This window comes from Gopherus evgoodei, chromosome 1 (genome assembly GCF_007399415.2).
Source record: "Gopherus evgoodei ecotype Sinaloan lineage chromosome 1, rGopEvg1_v1.p, whole genome shotgun sequence".
Classification (NCBI taxonomy): domain Eukaryota; kingdom Metazoa; phylum Chordata; order Testudines; family Testudinidae; genus Gopherus; species Gopherus evgoodei.
The window spans coordinates 50,624,173-50,643,050 of NC_044322.1; the positions used below are offsets into that span (position 1 = coordinate 50,624,173).

General features: G+C 42.2%; 1 protein-coding gene across 1 annotated transcript in view; it reads left to right on the forward strand.

Moving 5' to 3' along the window:
* FREM2 (FRAS1 related extracellular matrix 2) overlaps positions 1-18,878 on the forward strand; it is a 223,922-nt gene that overhangs the window by 188,973 nt on the left and 16,071 nt on the right. Inside the window, exons 16-20 of the mRNA XM_030563843.1 lie at positions 2,320-2,651; positions 15,543-15,735; positions 16,493-16,597; positions 17,736-17,863; positions 17,956-18,090. Coding sequence (XP_030419703.1) covers positions 2,320-2,651; positions 15,543-15,735; positions 16,493-16,597; positions 17,736-17,863; positions 17,956-18,090 — 893 coding nt within the window. The remainder of the gene's footprint in view (positions 1-2,319; positions 2,652-15,542; positions 15,736-16,492; positions 16,598-17,735; positions 17,864-17,955; positions 18,091-18,878) is intronic.

Genomic DNA, 18,878 nt, shown 5'->3' on the forward strand with positions numbered 1-18,878 from the left:
TCTTCAAGCTCCATGGGTCACCAACAGACATTATTCCTGATCATGGGCTACAATTTTTCTCCCACTTTTGGACTCCTGGAAGTCACCCTACACATTTCCTCTGCCAGATGGATGGACAAACAGAAAAGGTAAACCAAAATCTAGAACAATAACTTTGTTGCTTCATCAGCTGCCCGCAAGCTGACTGGTTCCAGTTCTTGCCTTTTGCCAAATTTGCTTACAGTAACTCCAATCACAAATCAACCTGCCAAAGACCCTTCTATGCCAGTTATAGCTTCCACCCCCAATTTAATCAGTCTGTACTGTGGGCCTCCCATGTCCCTGTGGCTTCTGATTTAGTTCAACACCTCCACCGTATTCAAGAGAAATTAAAATCACACTTAAACTCAGCCAAGGAGGACTACAAATGAAATGCTGACCTTCATCAACAGGGCCATCCTCCCATGGCAGTCAGAGACAGAGGATGGCTCTCAGCTCAACATTTGGACTCCTCCCAGCCCTCAAGGAAACTAAACCACCATTACCTTGGCCCATTCCAGATGATTCAGCAAATTAACCCCTTGGCCTTCAGACTCCAGCTACTGTGTACCATGAAGATACATCCAGTATTGCATGCTTTCTTGTTAAAGAAATATGTGAACAACTCCTTTCCTGGATGCACACAACCACCTCCACTCCCTGTCATGGTTCAGGGACAGGAAGAACACATGGTGAGGCAGATCCTGAACTCTAAGCTCCTCCGAGGATGACTGATGTGCCTCATAGATTTGGAAGGGTGTACCCCAACGAACGGTTCATGGGAACCAGCCAGTATCATACATGTACTTGACCTCCTTCGTGAATTCCATCAATCGCACCCCGACAAGTGGGGTCTAAAGCACCCGGGGCAGGGGTGGGAGGGTAATGTAAGGTGATGAATCATCGCTGAAGTAGACACTGATGAAGCCACATGGATTGTTCAATCATTCCGGAGAATCCACAAGACAGGAAGTGGTCTGGTGGCTCTCAGGGCAGGTGTATATAAGCGTCACAAGAGGAACAGCAGCTCAGTCTGGTAAATGGCTTGGAACCCTCCCCTGCCTGATAGTGGCAACAGATTCCACAAGCCTTAGCCTGCCCCAGCCCTTTTCCTAGGCCTGCTGCAGCCTTGCTCTCACTCTGGCCTCGTTCCAACCCCGGGGCGGACTCCTGATTCCAGCTCTGACCCACCTGGCTTCAAGCACTAAACCTGACTGCCATGGCTCCAACCACTAGGCCTGACCATCCCCATCACAGTTTCTGACAAGATGTTTTCTTTTCCTCATGTTCTTTGATGTGAAAATTAAATGATTCTAAATTATTTGCATAATTTACACAAATTTACCTAATTCATCCTTAATGTAACTCCTTTGAAGTTTATGAAGTTACACCAGGGATGAATTTATCATGTTGAATATTAAGTGTTATGCGGCGGGGGAGAGAGGGAATGAAATCTCCTGGATTCCTAAGAACTGCTTATTGAATGCCTTTCGGAAAACAGAGATTGATTTGAGCTCAGAAGTTTCTTATGTTACATGGCAACAGCCATTGGTGAACTAGTTTTTAAATTTAGCTTGAGTGTAGAGTGGTTAGAGCAGACAACTAGAATTCTTTTCCTAGTCTTGCTGCCAGCCTTGGACAAGTTACTTACCCTAAATATACCTCAGTTTTTCCGTTTGCAAGCTGGGTATAATCATGTTTACCAATTTCACAGAGGGTTTAGGAGACTTCAATGAATGATTTTAAAGCATTTTAATGAATGGTGAGAGATACAGTAGAAACTGATTTGCTGGGATGATTAGGAAATCAGTTAATTAGCCAATAAGTAAACAAACAATGAAAAAGAAGGAAAACTGCATCGCAAAATGCACTTTGTGCTTTTATCTTAACAGCCATAACTCAGTTTTAATTATTTTATGATGAATCTTAATATTGTGCAATTAATGCATTATAATGTAATTTATCCGGAATAACATCTTATGAGATCTCGGATAAAATTGGGAAAGCACATAGGTGACTTAGGAGCCAAAGTCTCATTTTTAAAAGTGACTTAGGCACCTGATTTTACCCAAGATCTCATATTACAAAGATGTCATTATTTTCCAACATTCTGCTACATAGATGCAAAGGACATCATTTTTGTTTACATTTTAAAGTGCATTGATTAGTGGTGTTCTCTTGTATGTTCAAAGCAGAGTCTAATATATACCTGATATAATGTGTTAGGTGATTGGCAAATTTTGGCAGAACTGAATGTTAAAATGTAGTTATGGTGCCACCAGTTACCCATATGTCTTCTAGGCATGTTACCTGTTATCTCCACAAGAGAGCTGTCCAACTTTGAGCTAACCCTCAGCCCTGATGGAACTAGGGTGGGAAATCATAAATGCTCCAACCTATTGGATTACACAGAAGTAAAGACTCACCATGGTTTCTTGACTGATGCTACCAAAAATCCGGATGTGATTGGAGAGACCATTCCCTACCAACACAGTGCATCAATCAGGGGCCCCAGTACTTTACGCTTCTACCGAAATCTGAACCTGGAGGCCTGTTTATGGGAGTTTGTCAGCTATTATGACATGTCTGAACTCCTCATTGATTGTGGAGGCACCATTGGGACAGATGGACAGGTACCAAATTTTTACTTATTTATATAGTGGTCTCAAAAAGAACTAATCCAGTTCAGTAATTTCCCCTGTGATTTACATGTGCTCTAACACTAAGTGCTTAAGAACTGCATTTAGTTAAGAATGAAAGCCTTTTCTTTCATAACCATCCATAGCCCTGTCCTAAACCTGATTATTTCATAACAGTATCAATAGCCACTAAATATCTGTAAACATAATGGGTGAAATCCTGGCCCCATTGAACCTAATGGCAAAACTCACATTGACTTCAGCATAGCCAGGTTTTCATCCAATACATTTAAGTTTTTTACATTTGAACGTGTAGTAAAAGCATCCCACTCCAGTCCTACTTTGGAGTGGATCCGTTCTGAAAAGTTTATGTTTTTAATCAAGTGATTGTTAGCCCATTTCCAGTACAGATTGTGAAGTACTGCAATATTTAAATGTAGACAAAATACAATCCCCTTAAAGTAACATTAAAGAGGAAGACGTGGAGGCCGACCCCATATGCTGATGGCAATTTCCTATGCTGCCATGTGAGGGGCTTGGATTTAGCTGTCAATGCTAGTCCTTTTTTCCCTGGAGCAGCAGTAGTTGTGAGTTCAGACAGCCCACGGAAGAGAGTGTGCTTCATATCACTCAACAGAAAACCCCTCAGGCAAGAAAGAAAGAGAGACTCTGCCAGTTGCACATGTCATATGGTGGTTATCATATGGAGCTCTGGAAATGGAGTGTGGGTTAAAGCAGTGGAATTAGGTTTCCATCAGGGAAAGAATTTCTACAAGTCTATGCCAGTATTGTGAAGGAGGCAAAGGGGGCTTGTATTTCTTCTGCTATTTTGACAGCAAAGTCACCTCCCAGAACTTTTTTGTACAATAAATTGCTTCATAAGCCCATACTGACTCCACTCAACCCCAGAATAGAGCACCACTGGCTGTGAGGACTTATTTTAATTTCACAGTGAAGGTCATATCTTGGAATAGTCTCAGAGGCTGAGAACAGGACCAAAACCACAACACCATCCTTCCTTTCATGGTAACTCACATCTAGGATAATACTACAGAATGCAGCCAGAACCTCCAAGAGGTACATTCCACTGAAACCCTGACACTATTAGCAAGAAGGGGGATGCTAGTGAGTATAGGGCCTGGTCTACACTACGCATTTAAACCGATTTAAGCAGCATTAAACCTATTTAACGGCGCACCCGTCCACACTACGAGGCCCTTTATATCGATATAAAGGGCTCTTTAAATCAGTTTCTGTACTCCTCCCCAACGAGAGGAGTAGCACTAAAATCGGTATTACCATATCGGATTAGGGTTAGTGTGGCCGCAAATCGACGGTATTGGCTTCCTGGCGGTATCCCACAGTGCACCACTGTTACCGCTCTGGACAGCAATCTCAACTCGGATGCAGTGGCCAGGTAAACAGGAAAAGCCCTGCAAACTTTTGAATTTCATTTCCTGTTTGCCCAGCGTGGAGCTCTGATCAACACAGGTGGCAATGCAGTCCCAAATCCAAAAAGAGCTCCAGCATGGACCGTACGGGAGATACTGGATCTGATCACTGTATGGGAAGACAAATCTTTCTATCAGAGCTCCATTACAGAAGACGAAATGCCAAAGCGTTTGAAAAAAATCTCCAGGCTACGCAGTGCTGCGTGACAAGCGTAATGGAAAGCCAAAGAATCAAATGGACGCTCATGGAGGGAGGGAGGGGGTACTGAGGACTCCAGCTATCCCACAGTCCACAGCAGTCTCTGAAAAATATTTACATTCTTGGCTGAGCTCCCAGTGCCTGTAGGTTCAAACACATTGTCCGACGTGGTTCAGGGTATAGCTCGACAATTTACTCTCCTCCCCCCCACATGAAAGAAAAGGGAAAGAAATCGTTTCTTGATTTCTTTCAATGTCACCCTATGTCTACTGAATGCTGCTGGTAGACGTGATGCTTCGGCAGTGAAGAGCCGTATCCACTCCTCTCCCCTCCCCGGTGGCAGATGGTGCAGTAGGACTGGTAACCGTCCTTGTCATCAGCCTGTGAGTGCTCCTGGCTGGCCTCAGGTGAGGCTGGCCGGGGGCGCCTGGGTAAAAATAGGAATGATTCCCAGTCATTCCCAGTAGATGGTACAGAATGGCTGGTAACCGTCCTCTGCATAGCAACTGGGGGCTGAGCTCCATCATCCCCCTCCCTTTCCTGTGTAAAGAAAAGATTCTGTACTGCCTGGACTGTCATAGCAGCGGGAGGCTGCCTCCTCCTCATTTTAACTCGCTATAACAAGTCACTGTTTCTTATTCCTGCATTCTTTATAACTTCATGACACAAATGGAGGGGACAATGCCACGGTAGCCCAGGAAGGTTGGGGGAGGAGGGAAGCAACGGGTGGGGTTGTTGCCAGGGCACCCCCTGTGAATGGCATGCAGCTCATCATTTCTGTGGGATCTGACACAGAGCAGCTGTGCTCTCTGATACACTAGTTCTCTAGTACACTTGCCCCATATTCTAGGCAGGACTGACTCTATTTTTAGAAACCATAAAGGAGGGATTGACTCAGGGAGTCATTCCCATTTTTGCCTTTGCGCCCCCGGCCGACCTCAGCCAGGGACACCCATGACAGCAGCAGACAGTAGAGAACGACAGATAACTGTCATCTTATTGCCAATTTACAATGGCAGCAGACAGTACAGAACGACTGATAACTGTCTCTGCAAAAGCAAATGAATGCTGCTGTGTAGCGCTGCAGTAACGCCTCTGTCAGCGGCATCCAGTACACATATGGTGACTGTAAAAAAAAAAAAAAAAAAAAAAAAAAAAAAAAAAAAGCTGAACGGGCTCCATGGTTGCCGTGCTATGGCATCTGCCAGGGCAATCCAGGGAAAAAGGGTGCAAAATGATTGTCTGCCGTTGTTTTCCTAGAGGAAGGAATGAGTGATGACATTTACCCAGAACCACCCGCGACAATGATTTTTGCCCCATCAGGCACTGGGATCTCAACCCAGAATTCCAAGGGGCGGGGGAGACTGCGGGAACTATGGGATAGCTACGGAATAGCTACCCACAGTGCAACGCTCCGGAAATCGACGCTAGCCTCAGACCATGGATGCACACCCCCGAATTAATGTGCTTAGTGTGGCCACGTGCACTCGACTTTATACAATCTGTTTTACAAAACCGGTTTATGTAAAATCAGACTAATCCTGTAGTGTAGACGTACCCTAGGATGCAAAACTTGCACAGCAGGTGGAGCTAGACTGCAGAATACCTTCCCAGAAGATAAGAATGATTACAAACCCCACCGCTTTCAGAGCTAAATACTAATGTCTTCAGCTCTGCTTTCTCCCAGTCTCTGAGCTCTCACACAGACATACTACACACTCACTAAAACCACAAATTCATTTCTTCTCTCTCATACACAACACAATCCTTAGCACACAAACAAGCACAAAGAAACCCCTGTAATCTAATCAAGCTATTTCTCCCACTACCTGGGAAGGAAGACAGACAGATTATTTTTTTTGGTAATTATTTCTGTTTTAAAATACTTGTAAATACTTCAGAGGTAACGCCAGATAGATAAGATAAGATGCTTTCACATATAAACATAGCTAGAAAAAATAAGGGACATTGTTAACACTAATTTTTATGAATATTTTTAGAATATTAAAAGATGTTATATATTCTAGCTCAAGATAAAACATGGCACTTGCTTCAAACTCAGGAAGCATTTTGCACTGTAGGTAAGAATAATGTTTCTGTGGGGGGGGTGGGAATCTTGAGAGGCCTCAAGCAGTGGTGAAATCATTGCTCAGTTCCCTGCAGGATGTGATTAAAAGATTACAGTGCTGTAAGTGAAATATCAAACTGAATTGATTCTAGCAGTGAAACATTGTCCCCCCTCCCCCCATAACGTGTTTCACTGCCTCCTTCATTTTTAATTCTTCTCTGAGTTTGGTCTTTGTCGTCACATGACCCCCCTCCAGCTGAGAGGCTAGTCAGTCAGTACCCTGTGTCTGCAGTTGTTACCCATTATGGGGCTTTTTTCCCCTTCAGCTAACAATTAATAATCCTCCTATGTGGGATGAAAATTGGCAGCTGCAGTTTTCACCATGCTCTTGGTTCAGTACGCCAAGGAAGCTTGTGTTCCACAGTGCAGAATGTAATAGATAAGGAAATGACAAAAAACACTTTCAGCAATATTGTACTATCCACTGCTCCTGCTGAGTCTTGGTTTTTGTCTGTGCAAGGTGAGTAGGTTGGCAGATGAATGGCCAGTCAGTGAGAAGATTTTATTGTGTTTGTGTCTTTAAGGCCAAGTCTTGGTTCTTCACCCTACCTGGCTCATGTGGCCCAAAAAGTAGTGCTGAGGGAGGGGTGCAATGGAAAGACTTCCTGGAAGAGGCCTACAACTTCCTTCATGCCATGGGGCTTTGCTTTGTGGTACTTCCACCCATGGCAGTGGCTGGGAGAAGACTGCGTGCATGCTAGGGGAGATGAGGCAGTGATGTCAATGGCCCAGTAACTTGTTTGGTTTCATTGGCAACACTGCAAGTCGTCTGGGGCAGGAGGTGCAGAGCCACAGACACTGTGCAGGTGTGTGGCTACTGCCTATACAGAGCATTTCTTTTAGGCTCTTTGTCTGCGAGGGAGCATTCTCTCCCAGGACCACCTCAGAGTCCCAGCAAACCCTGTGTGAAGATACGAGCACAGCCTCCTTCAATCTGTACCATGATGCCAGGGAAGAAGGGCTAGGAAAGGTTCTTGCCAGACATTCTTGAAGCAGACAGCTGCAGAGTACTTCATAGGGATTTTCACAGGGGCTTGAGCCCCCACAACTCCACAGCGGATGTTTATTGGAATTGCATGTGCTCAGCCCCTCTTGAAAATCAAACCACTTTTATTTAAGTGTCTAAATGTGGATGTAGCTACCTAACTTTAGGAACCTACATCTGAACCTGCACTAGCTAGTCTAGATTAGAACTGTCTTCTGGCTAAAGCTGAGGTCAGCCGTTGCAGTTAGCAACCGTTTTCATTGTGCCAACACTCCACAGTCCAGGAAGCCAAAGTCTGAAATTCAACATATATAAAGTATATAAACTTGCAGTATATAAAGCTCTTAAAATAATAGATCTGAGACAGTTGAAAGATCCGAGCAATAGATAGATATAGGCTGGGTTGTGACCCCTATACGTTCCTTAAATACTTCACAGCGATGTTGTGAAGCTTAGTGAATTAATGACTCTGAAGAGCGTTGTGATCCTCAGCTGAAAGGTGCTATAGAAGTGCAAAATATTATTTTTTAAAAGAAATTAAAAAATGAAAAAAAAAACTAAGAAAAGTTGGAGTCCTTTTTAATATTTTATTTATATAGGGGGAAAAAGTCAGCCTGGACTTATTTGATAGAGTGTGAGGTATTATTTGATCTTATTTCCTCCTGTTCTAATTACATTCTTGAGCCAGACAGTTTGTGGTTCTGACCATTTGTTTATTTGTGGAAGTTACTTTCTCTGGTTCCAGTCCATTACCAGGCTTGACATGGTGGCTCAAGAAAATTATCATTCAAACAAATTTTATTAACAACATCAAGTAAGTCTCTTCCAGAAACAACAAGATGAAGAACATACATTAAAATATTTGAACATACAGATTGGTAGCTTGAAGCTACTGTAATGGAATACAGCCGAGCAGTTGTATTTCACTCTGCAATACAGAGGCTGCTTCTAGCCAGGATTTGAAAAGATTTTCCTTCCAGTCTGTTCAGTTCATATTTATAGTGCAGATGGTGTAGGCTGAGATGTTTAGATGGTCCATATAAAAATTCAGGAATTTTCCTCCAGGGCAGATTGGCAGGGGCCCTGGAGGTTTTTCGCCTTCCCCTGCAGCGTGGGGCACGGGTCGCTTGCTGGTGGATTCTATGCAGCTTGAGGTCTTCAAACCAATTTTGAGGATTTCAATAACTCGGTCCTGGGTTAGGGGTTGTTATAAAATTGGATGGGTGGGGTTCTGTGGCCTGCCTTGTGCAGGAGGTCAGACTAGATGATCATATTGGTCCCTTCTGGTCTATGAGTCTGTGAGTCATTTAAAAGCTATCACTTTACTACCTTGAGTTGTATTCGGAGGTTACACATTTTTACTCTAAAGAGACAGTGTTTTTCCATCTTCACTAGATCTAGCTTCAACAAAACTGGATCTGAGAGCTGCGAGTTAGTTTTCCCATTAAATTCACTGAACAGTGTAAATTGCAAATAAAAAGAAATATATATTTTCATGGCATTTTTTCAAGCTGTCAAGGTATTTTTCCCACTTTGAACTTTAGCGTCCAAAAAGTGGGGACCTGCATGTACCCTTCTAAGCTTAATTCCTAGCTAAGATCTGATAGCACTGCCACCAACCAGAAATTCCAGTGTCTGGTACACTCCCTGTCCCCCCAAAACCTTCCGTGGGGGACCCAGGACTCAAACCCCTTGGGTCTTAAAACAAGGAGAAATAAACCATTTCCCCTCCTTCCCCCTCCCAGACTTCCCCTCCCTGGGTTACCCTGAAAGGCTACTCTGATCCAAACTCCCTGGATCTTAAAACAGAGAGGAATTAACCTTCCCCCCACCTCCTTTCCCCCCCACCAATCCCCTCATGAGTTTAGACCCAATCCCCTTGGGCCTTAAACAAAGAAAAAAATCAATCAGGTTCTTGAAAAAGAAAGCTTTTAATTAAAGAAAGAAAAACTAAAAATTATCTCTGTAAAACCAGGATGGAAAATGTTTACAGGGTCTTCAGCTTATATAGACTAGAGGGACTCCGTCCCCTTTAGCCTAAGATACAAGTTACAGCAAACAGAGGTAAAAATTCTTCCAGCAAAATACGCATTTGCAAGTTAAGAAAACAAATATAAGACTAATCCGCCTTTTCTAGCTAGTACTTACTATTTTGAACATGAGACTGTTTCAGAAAGATTGAAGAAACCTGGTTGCACGTCTGGCCCCTCTTATCCCCAAGAGCGAACAAAGAACAAGACAAACAGCACAAACAAAGGCTTCCCTCCACCGAGATTTGAAAGTATCTTGTCCCTCGATTGGTCCTCTGGTCAGGTGTCAGCCAGGTTTACTGAGCTTCTTAACCCTTTACAGATAAAGAGACATTACCCCTTAACTGTCTGTTTATGACAAAAGCTCAGCTAGCATAATCAACTTGTGATTTTTCCTTAAACATGCCAGGTTCCGTAACTCATGTCTTTCCCCACCCCCACCCCCAGCTGTTTTTGTAAATAAGTGAATTCAGGAAGGGATAAAAAGAAAAACTGTTTTATAAAGTGAATACTTTGTGGATATATGGGTACCAGCTGTGCAACAAAGTAAAAGGTTAAAAATTTCAAGAGGTCTGACATGTCAAGGCTGCTTTCCATTCTCCTCTCCATTCAAATTCTTTTAAACATACCTGTTTTGCATTTCACTTTTAACTCACCTGGCCATCTGCCTTTGTAGGGCTGACTTTTCACTTTAACAAACCATTATTGTGTAAATAAGTGGTTGATAACATTGTTAAGCTTGCATGGATAAATTGAAGAGATATATCCCACTAATGCAATGAAAAATAGGTTCAGGACAACTTGGAGGACAAAATTATAGTTAGCATGAAAATCCTGCTTCACTAAGAAATATATTACAAAGGATTCAGGGTATACTGCTTGCCTCTAACTATTTTTCATGCTGTAAACACCTAGTGATGAGGACACACTCTCTCATCCTGTCCCTGATAGTATCCCAATGATCATGTAACAGATCGTTTTCCTGGGTCAGGTTCTGCCCTCACATAAACTAGGGCCATTCTGTTACAATCAGTAGGGTTGCAATAGTGAAATTATGAGCAAAATGTGCCTAAAATGTATCTGAAACAGAGAATGTCCTTTCTCATGTGTGTTTTCTCATTTAATCTGTGCTGTGACAGATTTGGCACTGAAACATATTTGTATTAGCTAATAAAGTGTTCTCTAATGAACAGAGAATCTGTAGAAATGGCGTGTGGGGTCGGGGGGTTGTTTTTTACCTCTTGTAATCCTGGCATGGGACTCATCAATGTTCAGAAACAGACGTCAGGCTCGTTCTGACATTTCAGATTGCAAAGGAGATGATTGTAAGTCTACTCCCCACACAGATGACAGGCATAAAAAATTTGGTTTGCTCACAGGAATGACTTTTATAAACAGTTGTTAGAGATTTGTTGATCTGCAGCTTTATCATTGATAGAGTACATTTCTTCTACTGCTTGGAGCAGCTCCTCTTTTCTATCTTCTCATGTTCTCCAGGCATGACATGGTTACAGGGCATTAGGCACAATTTCCTAGGTTCCACAGCCCCTCTCTGTCTTGACTTTGAGTGTGACAGTGAACTGTGAATATCCACATCAGCATCATAAGGTTTAAAGTCATACAACGTTCTGAGAAATTATTCTAGATATTATTTTAATTATTGTTAATGAATAAAACTCTGATAATGCAACTGCTAAGTTCTACTGAGTGTGGAATACATAGATATGTAATGCACCTGTTCTGAATCTCCATAGCACTTAAACTGATACTCTACTTTTATAGCTCTCAGTTAGCCTCCTGCTTTCATAACATCAAGTTAAAACAGGAACAGCTGCCTACTTTCATTAGTCTCTGCGGGCAGTGCTAAAAAATGGAGATATCACAATGGAAGGGATGTTTTCCATATTCAATTGAATGGCATATCCCAAGTAGGACTGGAAAATAAGGGTTTCTCAAACTATATGGAAATGGTTAGTCGATTTCTTTGTTTTTTTCTATCCAGACTGGAATCAGAAGCATTTGAGTTCTGTTCACTGGCAACTCAACTTGGAATGCAGGGAAAAAGTCTCCTCTCCAGTCTCCACAGCAGCTTTTTAATAAGCTTGCCTATTTGATTTTAGCTTTATTTAGTTTGATCGAAGAGATGAACTGCATTTTTTTTTAATTTTATTTTTCTGTCTGCTGGGCTAAAATGATTATTTTCACTGGCAGGGTTCTGCTTATTTGTTAAGAAATAGTATAGTGATGCAACTTATTTAATAACATTTGAGGTAGAATCTGAGTAGAGATAATGGACTTGATTGATCTTAGTGGGCATCAGGAGTGCAAATTTTCAGCCCTATCACTGAACCCAGGAGAGGGCAGCTATTCTGGCAGAGGCATATTTTCTCTTTCTCTCGGACACACACCCAGCAGTATTACCTAGGGTTGACAGGCATCCAGTTTCTGACCGGAACACTCAGTCGAAAAGGGACCCTGGCGGCTCCAGTCAGCACCACTGACTGGACCACTGAAAGTCCAGTCAGAAGTGCAGCGGGGCTAAGGCAGGCTCCCTGCCTTCCCTAGCTCTGTGCAGCTCCTGGAAGCAGCTGGCATTTCTGGCTCCTAGGCACAAGGGTAACCTGGGAGGCTCCGCACACTGCTCCCACCCCAAGCACTGGCTTCACAGCTCCAATTGGCTGGTGACATGGCCAATGAGAGCTGCGGGGGCAGAGCCTTCAGGTGCAGGCAGTGCATAGAGCTCCCTATCCCCTCCACCTAGGAGTGGGACATGCTGGCCACTTCCAGGAGCCACCTCAGATCAGCACCACCCAGTTGGCGCCCACACCCCGTACACCCTCCCGCACCCCAACCCCCTGCTCTAGCCTTGAGCCCCCTCCCACACTCCAGAGCCCTCTCCTGCATCCCAAAGCTCTTATCCCTGGTCCCATCCCGAAGCCCTCACCCCCCTCCTGCAACCCAACCTCCTGCCCCAGCCCAGAACTCCCTCCCACACTCTGAACCCCTTGGCCCCAAGCCCAGAGCCTTCTCCTTCACCCCAAACCCCTGCCCCACCCCAAAGCCCACACCTCCAGCCAGAGCCCTCAGCCCCTCCAACACCCAACCCCCTGCCCCAGCCCAGTGAAAGTAAGTGAGGGTGGGCGAGAGTGAGCAATTGTAGGGAGGGGGGATGGAGAGAGAAGGGGTGGGGTCTCTGGGAAGAGGTGGAGAAAGGTGTTTGGTTTTATGAGATTAGAAAATTTTCAATCCTAACAATCCCCCCTGCCTTCCTTCATGGGTTCTCCCAGGGGAGGATAGCTTTTAATTCCATACAGGGAGGATAATCAAGAGATGTGTTGAATTAGCCCATCTCCTAACGCACTGATCGCAGCCAGGCCTTTTATTCTTTCTATACTGCACCAGCTGGCTTCAGGCCCTCCTAGAGAGCAAGGGTTGTCAGTGCTTCATGACACTGGAACTGTCTTTCAGGTAGACTTTCACTCAGCAAGGACCTGCAGACTTATTTCCACCAGTAGAAATGAATTGTCTCCAATACAGAGACTTGTGTCCTATAGAATGGAGGGGGGAAATACTAGTCTAAATTGTTGCTTACAGATTACATTAATTAGTTCATGTAAACTATGCATGAATATCTGACAATGTCTGGTGCACACAGCTCAGGAAAAGGTGTAACAGAAAAGCTAAACATTGCACTATGCTTGTTTTCTTTACAACAGGTAATTGAATATATGTGAAATCTTTTATCATGTTAGCTCTTTTAGCTAGGGGTTTTTTTCTGCTTCCCTCATCACACACAAACTGAATTTAAGACCTTTGGTTGGTTGGTTGGTTGGTTTTCTGCTATATGAACATGCAGATGGAAAACAAAAACTCATATGTAAAGATCAAGAAAAGGCCATTTGGGCTGGCAGAGATGGTAGAGACGTGTTTAGTTATGGAAGCAAATGGGTTTGAATCTTGACTATGTGCCAGGAGTGCAAGATTGTTCCTGAACCAAATCTCCTGTGGAGCTGCATCACAGTGTGCATTTGTCTTAACATGAGTGAATATCCTGTTTTATTGCTTTGGAACAACATGTCAGATCTGTGGCTGAGGTAATTCCATTGAAGTCAATGGAGTTACCTCAGGGTGAACTTGGCCCTATTTACGTAATACATAGTTGACTGAAGGAGCAACATTTTTTGTCTAAAAATTTCTTGGCATTCAGTACACCTAGACAGGAAAGCTATTATCTTGATCCGGAAAAAAAAGTTCCTGAACATATTTAATAAAACCAACAAAGGAGCCTTAATCTTAACTGACTGTAACAGTAGCACCTAATATTAGCTGTGAGGCCACTTTATTACATAGCACTTTAGGAATCATAAATACACATTTCAAGATCAATTGCTAAGTACTAGTAATAACAGACACCTTATAAGAATATTTTCCAATTATACCTTGAACTGTGAGGCAAGTTTTTCTACAGACTGGATTATAGAAACTGGCTAAGTATTAATTGAGCTTTCATGAATCATGTAACTGCATGACCCAAGTGGTCTTTTGCTGACTATATCTCTGATTTTAAATAAAAACATTTGAAAGGGCCTGTTACTAAGAAGAATATCTTTTAAAACAGGAGATAGTAAGAAAAGACTCTTTTTCATAAGTTTCCAGATGATCTAGAGTTTAAATGCTAATATGCTTTAGAAGATCACTCCACAAGCAGATGCAATGAAAAGAAGGAGGTCTGTTTGACTGCACGTTGCACAAGCTAAATGATTTTTCATGTAGAAGCACATTAACAACTGCCAACGTTTTCTGTTACCAAGTACTTACTTAGTTCAGAATGTGAAGTGCTACAAAAAAGTAATATTGCTATACTTATGGTTTTATGTATTACTGTGCTTTTGCCTGGGATAGGAAAACATAAAACAGTGAGAGAGACCCAATAAATGGAGCTGGGTGAAACCAGAGGGAGTTTGGATTTCACACAATTTGTAAAGTTTTAAAACAGTGCCAGAGGTTTTGCAAAACACTTTTAAAACTCTGTAAGGTATTAATTTGGGGGACATATTCAAAGATACAAATGGCAGTTAAGTCCCCCTCTCCCAATTGAAATCTTTCCATCCTTCTCCCATATCCTCTTACCCTTTCCCCTCCAATGCAACCCATGGTATTGTAAAAGTTCCTCCACAGTTACAATCTCTGGATGGCCCTATCTCTAATAATAGAGCTGCAATGGCAGTATTATTTCACAAAAAAATGAATATTAAATTAAATAGATATAAAAAATCTGTTCAGAGAATAAAAAGGGCATAGAAGTCTGATAATAACTCTATTGTATATAATAGATAGTGATTTTCTAACCTTGCTCTTCCTTACTTTGTAAAACATACCTTTTCTGGCTGAAAATATTTAAATAGAGTATAAGTATTTATATGATATAAACCAAAAATATTCTTTTTTAAAATCAGATTTAATTTTCTAATTCTTTTCAATTGAAAGTATTCTAACTTGATCCTTCAATGCACTATTAGTATTTATTTATGGGAATGCATGCAATATGACACCCACTGTCTACACATAGAAGCCACAGTTCAAGCCATGAAGAGAATGTAATCTAACGCTTCAATCTGGCATTGAGCTCCATGCAAATGCAGGGTCCTACCATGCAGAGGTTGTTACAGGATTTGACATCTCAGAGGATGGGCACTAGGTGAAGGTTGAGGGAGAAGGATAAAATGTACAAGCAAAGATTTGTTTTGTTTTGTTAACCGGCTATCCCCAACTGGTTCTCTATCTAGCCATTGTTAGTTGGCTATTTACAAAGACTGAACAAGAATGACGGATCAAAAATTAGTTCCTTAGTGTCAGAATTCATATTCTGCTTCAAATACAAACAGGGCCCTTGAGAAGATGTGTCCACATGCAAGCCATTGAAATTCAGTGCTTTATCCATCATGTATAATTTGGAAGAGAGCGTACTCATCTCATTCAAAATGTTTAGAGTAATCTGTATCTTCTGTATTTTTTGCTTATGCATTAGAGTTGTCTATACTGCACTATATTTCATTACCATGTACCGAACTAACTGATTTTGGTCTTTATAGGTCCTCAACCTAGTGCAGTCCTACGTGACCTTGCGAGTCCCCTTGTATGTCTCCTATGTTTTCCATTCGCCTGTGGGTGTAGGTGGCTGGCAGCATTTTGACCTACAGTCTGAACTTCGGCTGACTTTTGTGTATGACACTGCCATCTTGTGGAAGGATGGAATTGGCAGCCCACCTGAAGCAGAGCTCCAAGGTATGTGTTCAGACTTCATTGATTTTTACTCTTGCTCTATTGCTGAAGCCTTAGGTTGCACGCAGCAGGATAATTTTTGAAGCAATTGTATATGAAAATATTGCTTTGTGGTATATATGTTTAATAATTAATTGCAAATAAACTGCCATTGGTCAGCTGTTCTGTTCAGTATTCTAGAAAGGCTCTCTGATTTGGAAATTCTGTAAACTTGACTTCAGATGTGTTATTGCATTGAAGGAGAAATATCAAGGTATTTATCAATCACTTATGAAAAACATAAAATTCCATTTTCTTGCATGTTGACTGAAATTTAGGATGTGTTGTGTTTTTTCTATTCCATTGTCGCACCATTGTCATGGATTATAAAACTTTTAAGTAACATGAATTCATTATTCTGCTGGCTATGAAATATTGCATAGCTGGAAGCAGTTTTAACCTCAGGGAAGACACATGCATTAAACTCTCTGTCTAGATGAATGTTTGAGTGTGGGTACCAAGCCAAAATCCTTGTTGTTCCAGGGAGGCATGTTTTATACTTTGGAAGACTGTAGTACCACACAAAGTATGGGCCCTTCACGTAAAATCTTACTTGACAGTCACCATGGGTAAATCCAAAGGCTGTCAGCAGACTCCCTGTCAAATTGTTGATTGACTTGGCAATGTGAAATAAAAGGGTGCCAGTGTTTTATCAAACCATGACTCATTTATTAGCCATTTGCATGCTGAATAATCGGTGCTACTTGGCATCTGCTGGCAGGTTCTCTCTACCCAACCAGTATGCGCATCACTGAAGAAGGGCGTTTGGTTGTCAACTTCAAGACTGAAGCCCGATTTCATGGTTTATTTGTGATGTCTCATTCTGGTAAGTCAATTCTGAGGTCTAATAATATCTCATAGCTGTGAATTCTGTATTGTTTATTATCTTATTCCTACTATTAAAATCTGGATATTTTAATGTGCTGTACCCAGCAGCAGGGGCTTTATTCTATGCCAGTGGTTTGCAAATTTTATTCATTTGCAAACCCCTAAAAATTTTGAATGGAGGTGCTGACCCCTTTGGAAAACTTAAGCATTGTCTCTGGACCCCTAGGGGTCCACAGACCACAGGTTGAAGACCATTGCTCTACGCTCATAAATTCATAATATGTAACGAATTTCAAATACATCATGGCCCATCCACAGCTGGTGTGAATTGGAGTAGCTCCATTTATTTGAGCAGAGCTATGTTGACTTATACCAGATGAGGATCCGGTAGAAAAGAGTGTGTGAACCATATTTTGCTATTAATAAAATGTTCAGTGGCATTTAATCATATCTGAGGCCTTGATCCTGCAATCTAATCCATACAGGTTGATGCTTTTGCCCCATTGTAGCCCCATTCACTTCAGTTAGACTGCATGCAGGTGTATGGTTCCAACTGCACAGATAAATTGCAGGATTGGGGCCTAAGTGTACTAAACCCTCCAAACAAGATCATATACAATAGTGTGTTGAAGAAAAAAAGCAACATTAATGAAATTATTTTAGTTTATCCAAGTTTTATTAACCAAAAAAGCTCCTTTATAGCAATTCCACTCTTTCTTTACTTTTAAAATACATACTGCATTTTACATCCAGGGCAGAGCTGAAAGAGTTACAATGCAGTAGAAATTGTTTTACATTCTCTGGGTTGGCATTCTAGGTTAAAAATAGGAAGGATTATAGATCTTTACCATTTCACTCACCTTGTTTTGCCTTTCTGTTAAATTTAATCTTTATACAGCTTTGGTTGCATAGCCCCATAAGAGATTGTTTAACAGATATTTGAACAAGAGTCAAGCAGGCTCAGCTGTGTTGACTATAATTGATTTTGTTTGTTTCAGTTAATAAAACCAATGCACTGTAAATGTATTAGCATCAGCTGCCATATTGTGGCTTATGAATCGCTGGGAATGCTTTTCAGGTTCTGAGACTCTGCGGCTAGACATTTAAACTGACAAACTTGTCTGACATCTTTCTAGCCTCTTCTCTGAGCTCCATGGTTATGTCAGCTGATCACCCAGGCTTGACATTTAGCCTCAGCCTCGTGCGGAGTGAACCAACGTACAACCAACCAATACAGCAATGGAGCTTTGTTTCAGATTTTGCGGTAAAATCTCAGCTTTCCCTTCATTGGTTTGCTCTGTCCCAGTTCTGAAATATTTTAGTGGAAGTGCCATGTCTCTCCTTTGCTTTTAACAGGTACGAGACTATTCTGGAACATACACTGTGAAGCTGATAGCTTGTACCACGGTACCTCACCAGGAGTACGGTATACCAGTGATCTGTAATCCTAGAGAGCCAATCACATTTGACCTTGATATCCGATTCCAACAGGTACCATCAAGAAAATTTTTGCATGGTTTTTACTTCAATTCTAAAAATGTCTTTCATAGTCACGAAGGATGCTGGATTGACAGTCCTGGAGGCTAGAGTCCTTTCCTTATCCACAGAACAGGCACACAGTGGGCAACGACAGTGCAAATTACTCACGCTACTCCCAACAGGGTGACTCAGCCTTGACCTGGAGGAGACTACTGAAGGAGTGAGAGTGTGTCACAGGGCTTGTCTTCGCTACCGGGGTAAGTTGACCTAAATTACGCTACTCCAGTTATGTGAATAACGTAGCTGGAGTCAACGTAGCTGAGGTCGACTTATTCCAGTTTCTTCACTACACTGCGACGATGGGAGACGCTCTCCAGTCGACTTCCCTTACTCTTTTTGGAGAGCTAGAGTACCGGAGTCGACCAGAGAATGCTCTTCACTAGACCCACTAAATCAACACCTCCTACATCGATTGCAGCAGCATGAGTCTCCGCGGTAGTGAAGACCAGCCCTTAGCCTCAAGACCCAGGTGATCTTTGGCCATTCTGCTGTGACAGCTAATAGAGTGTCAGTTGTTGCCAATTTTGGTCCTGGCTTTTGTGGTGTATAACTATCCACTGGAGACTGGACTGAGATCCCAAAACTGTATCATCATCATAATAGGCACCAGTATAGGAACACAGATACATAGACAGGTAAAACTTAGCACTGATTCCTAAGGTTTTTAAGTGCTCTGCAAAGGTGAGTGAACATTATTATCCACGTTTTACAGATGGAGAAACAAAAGGTGAAGGGCCAGA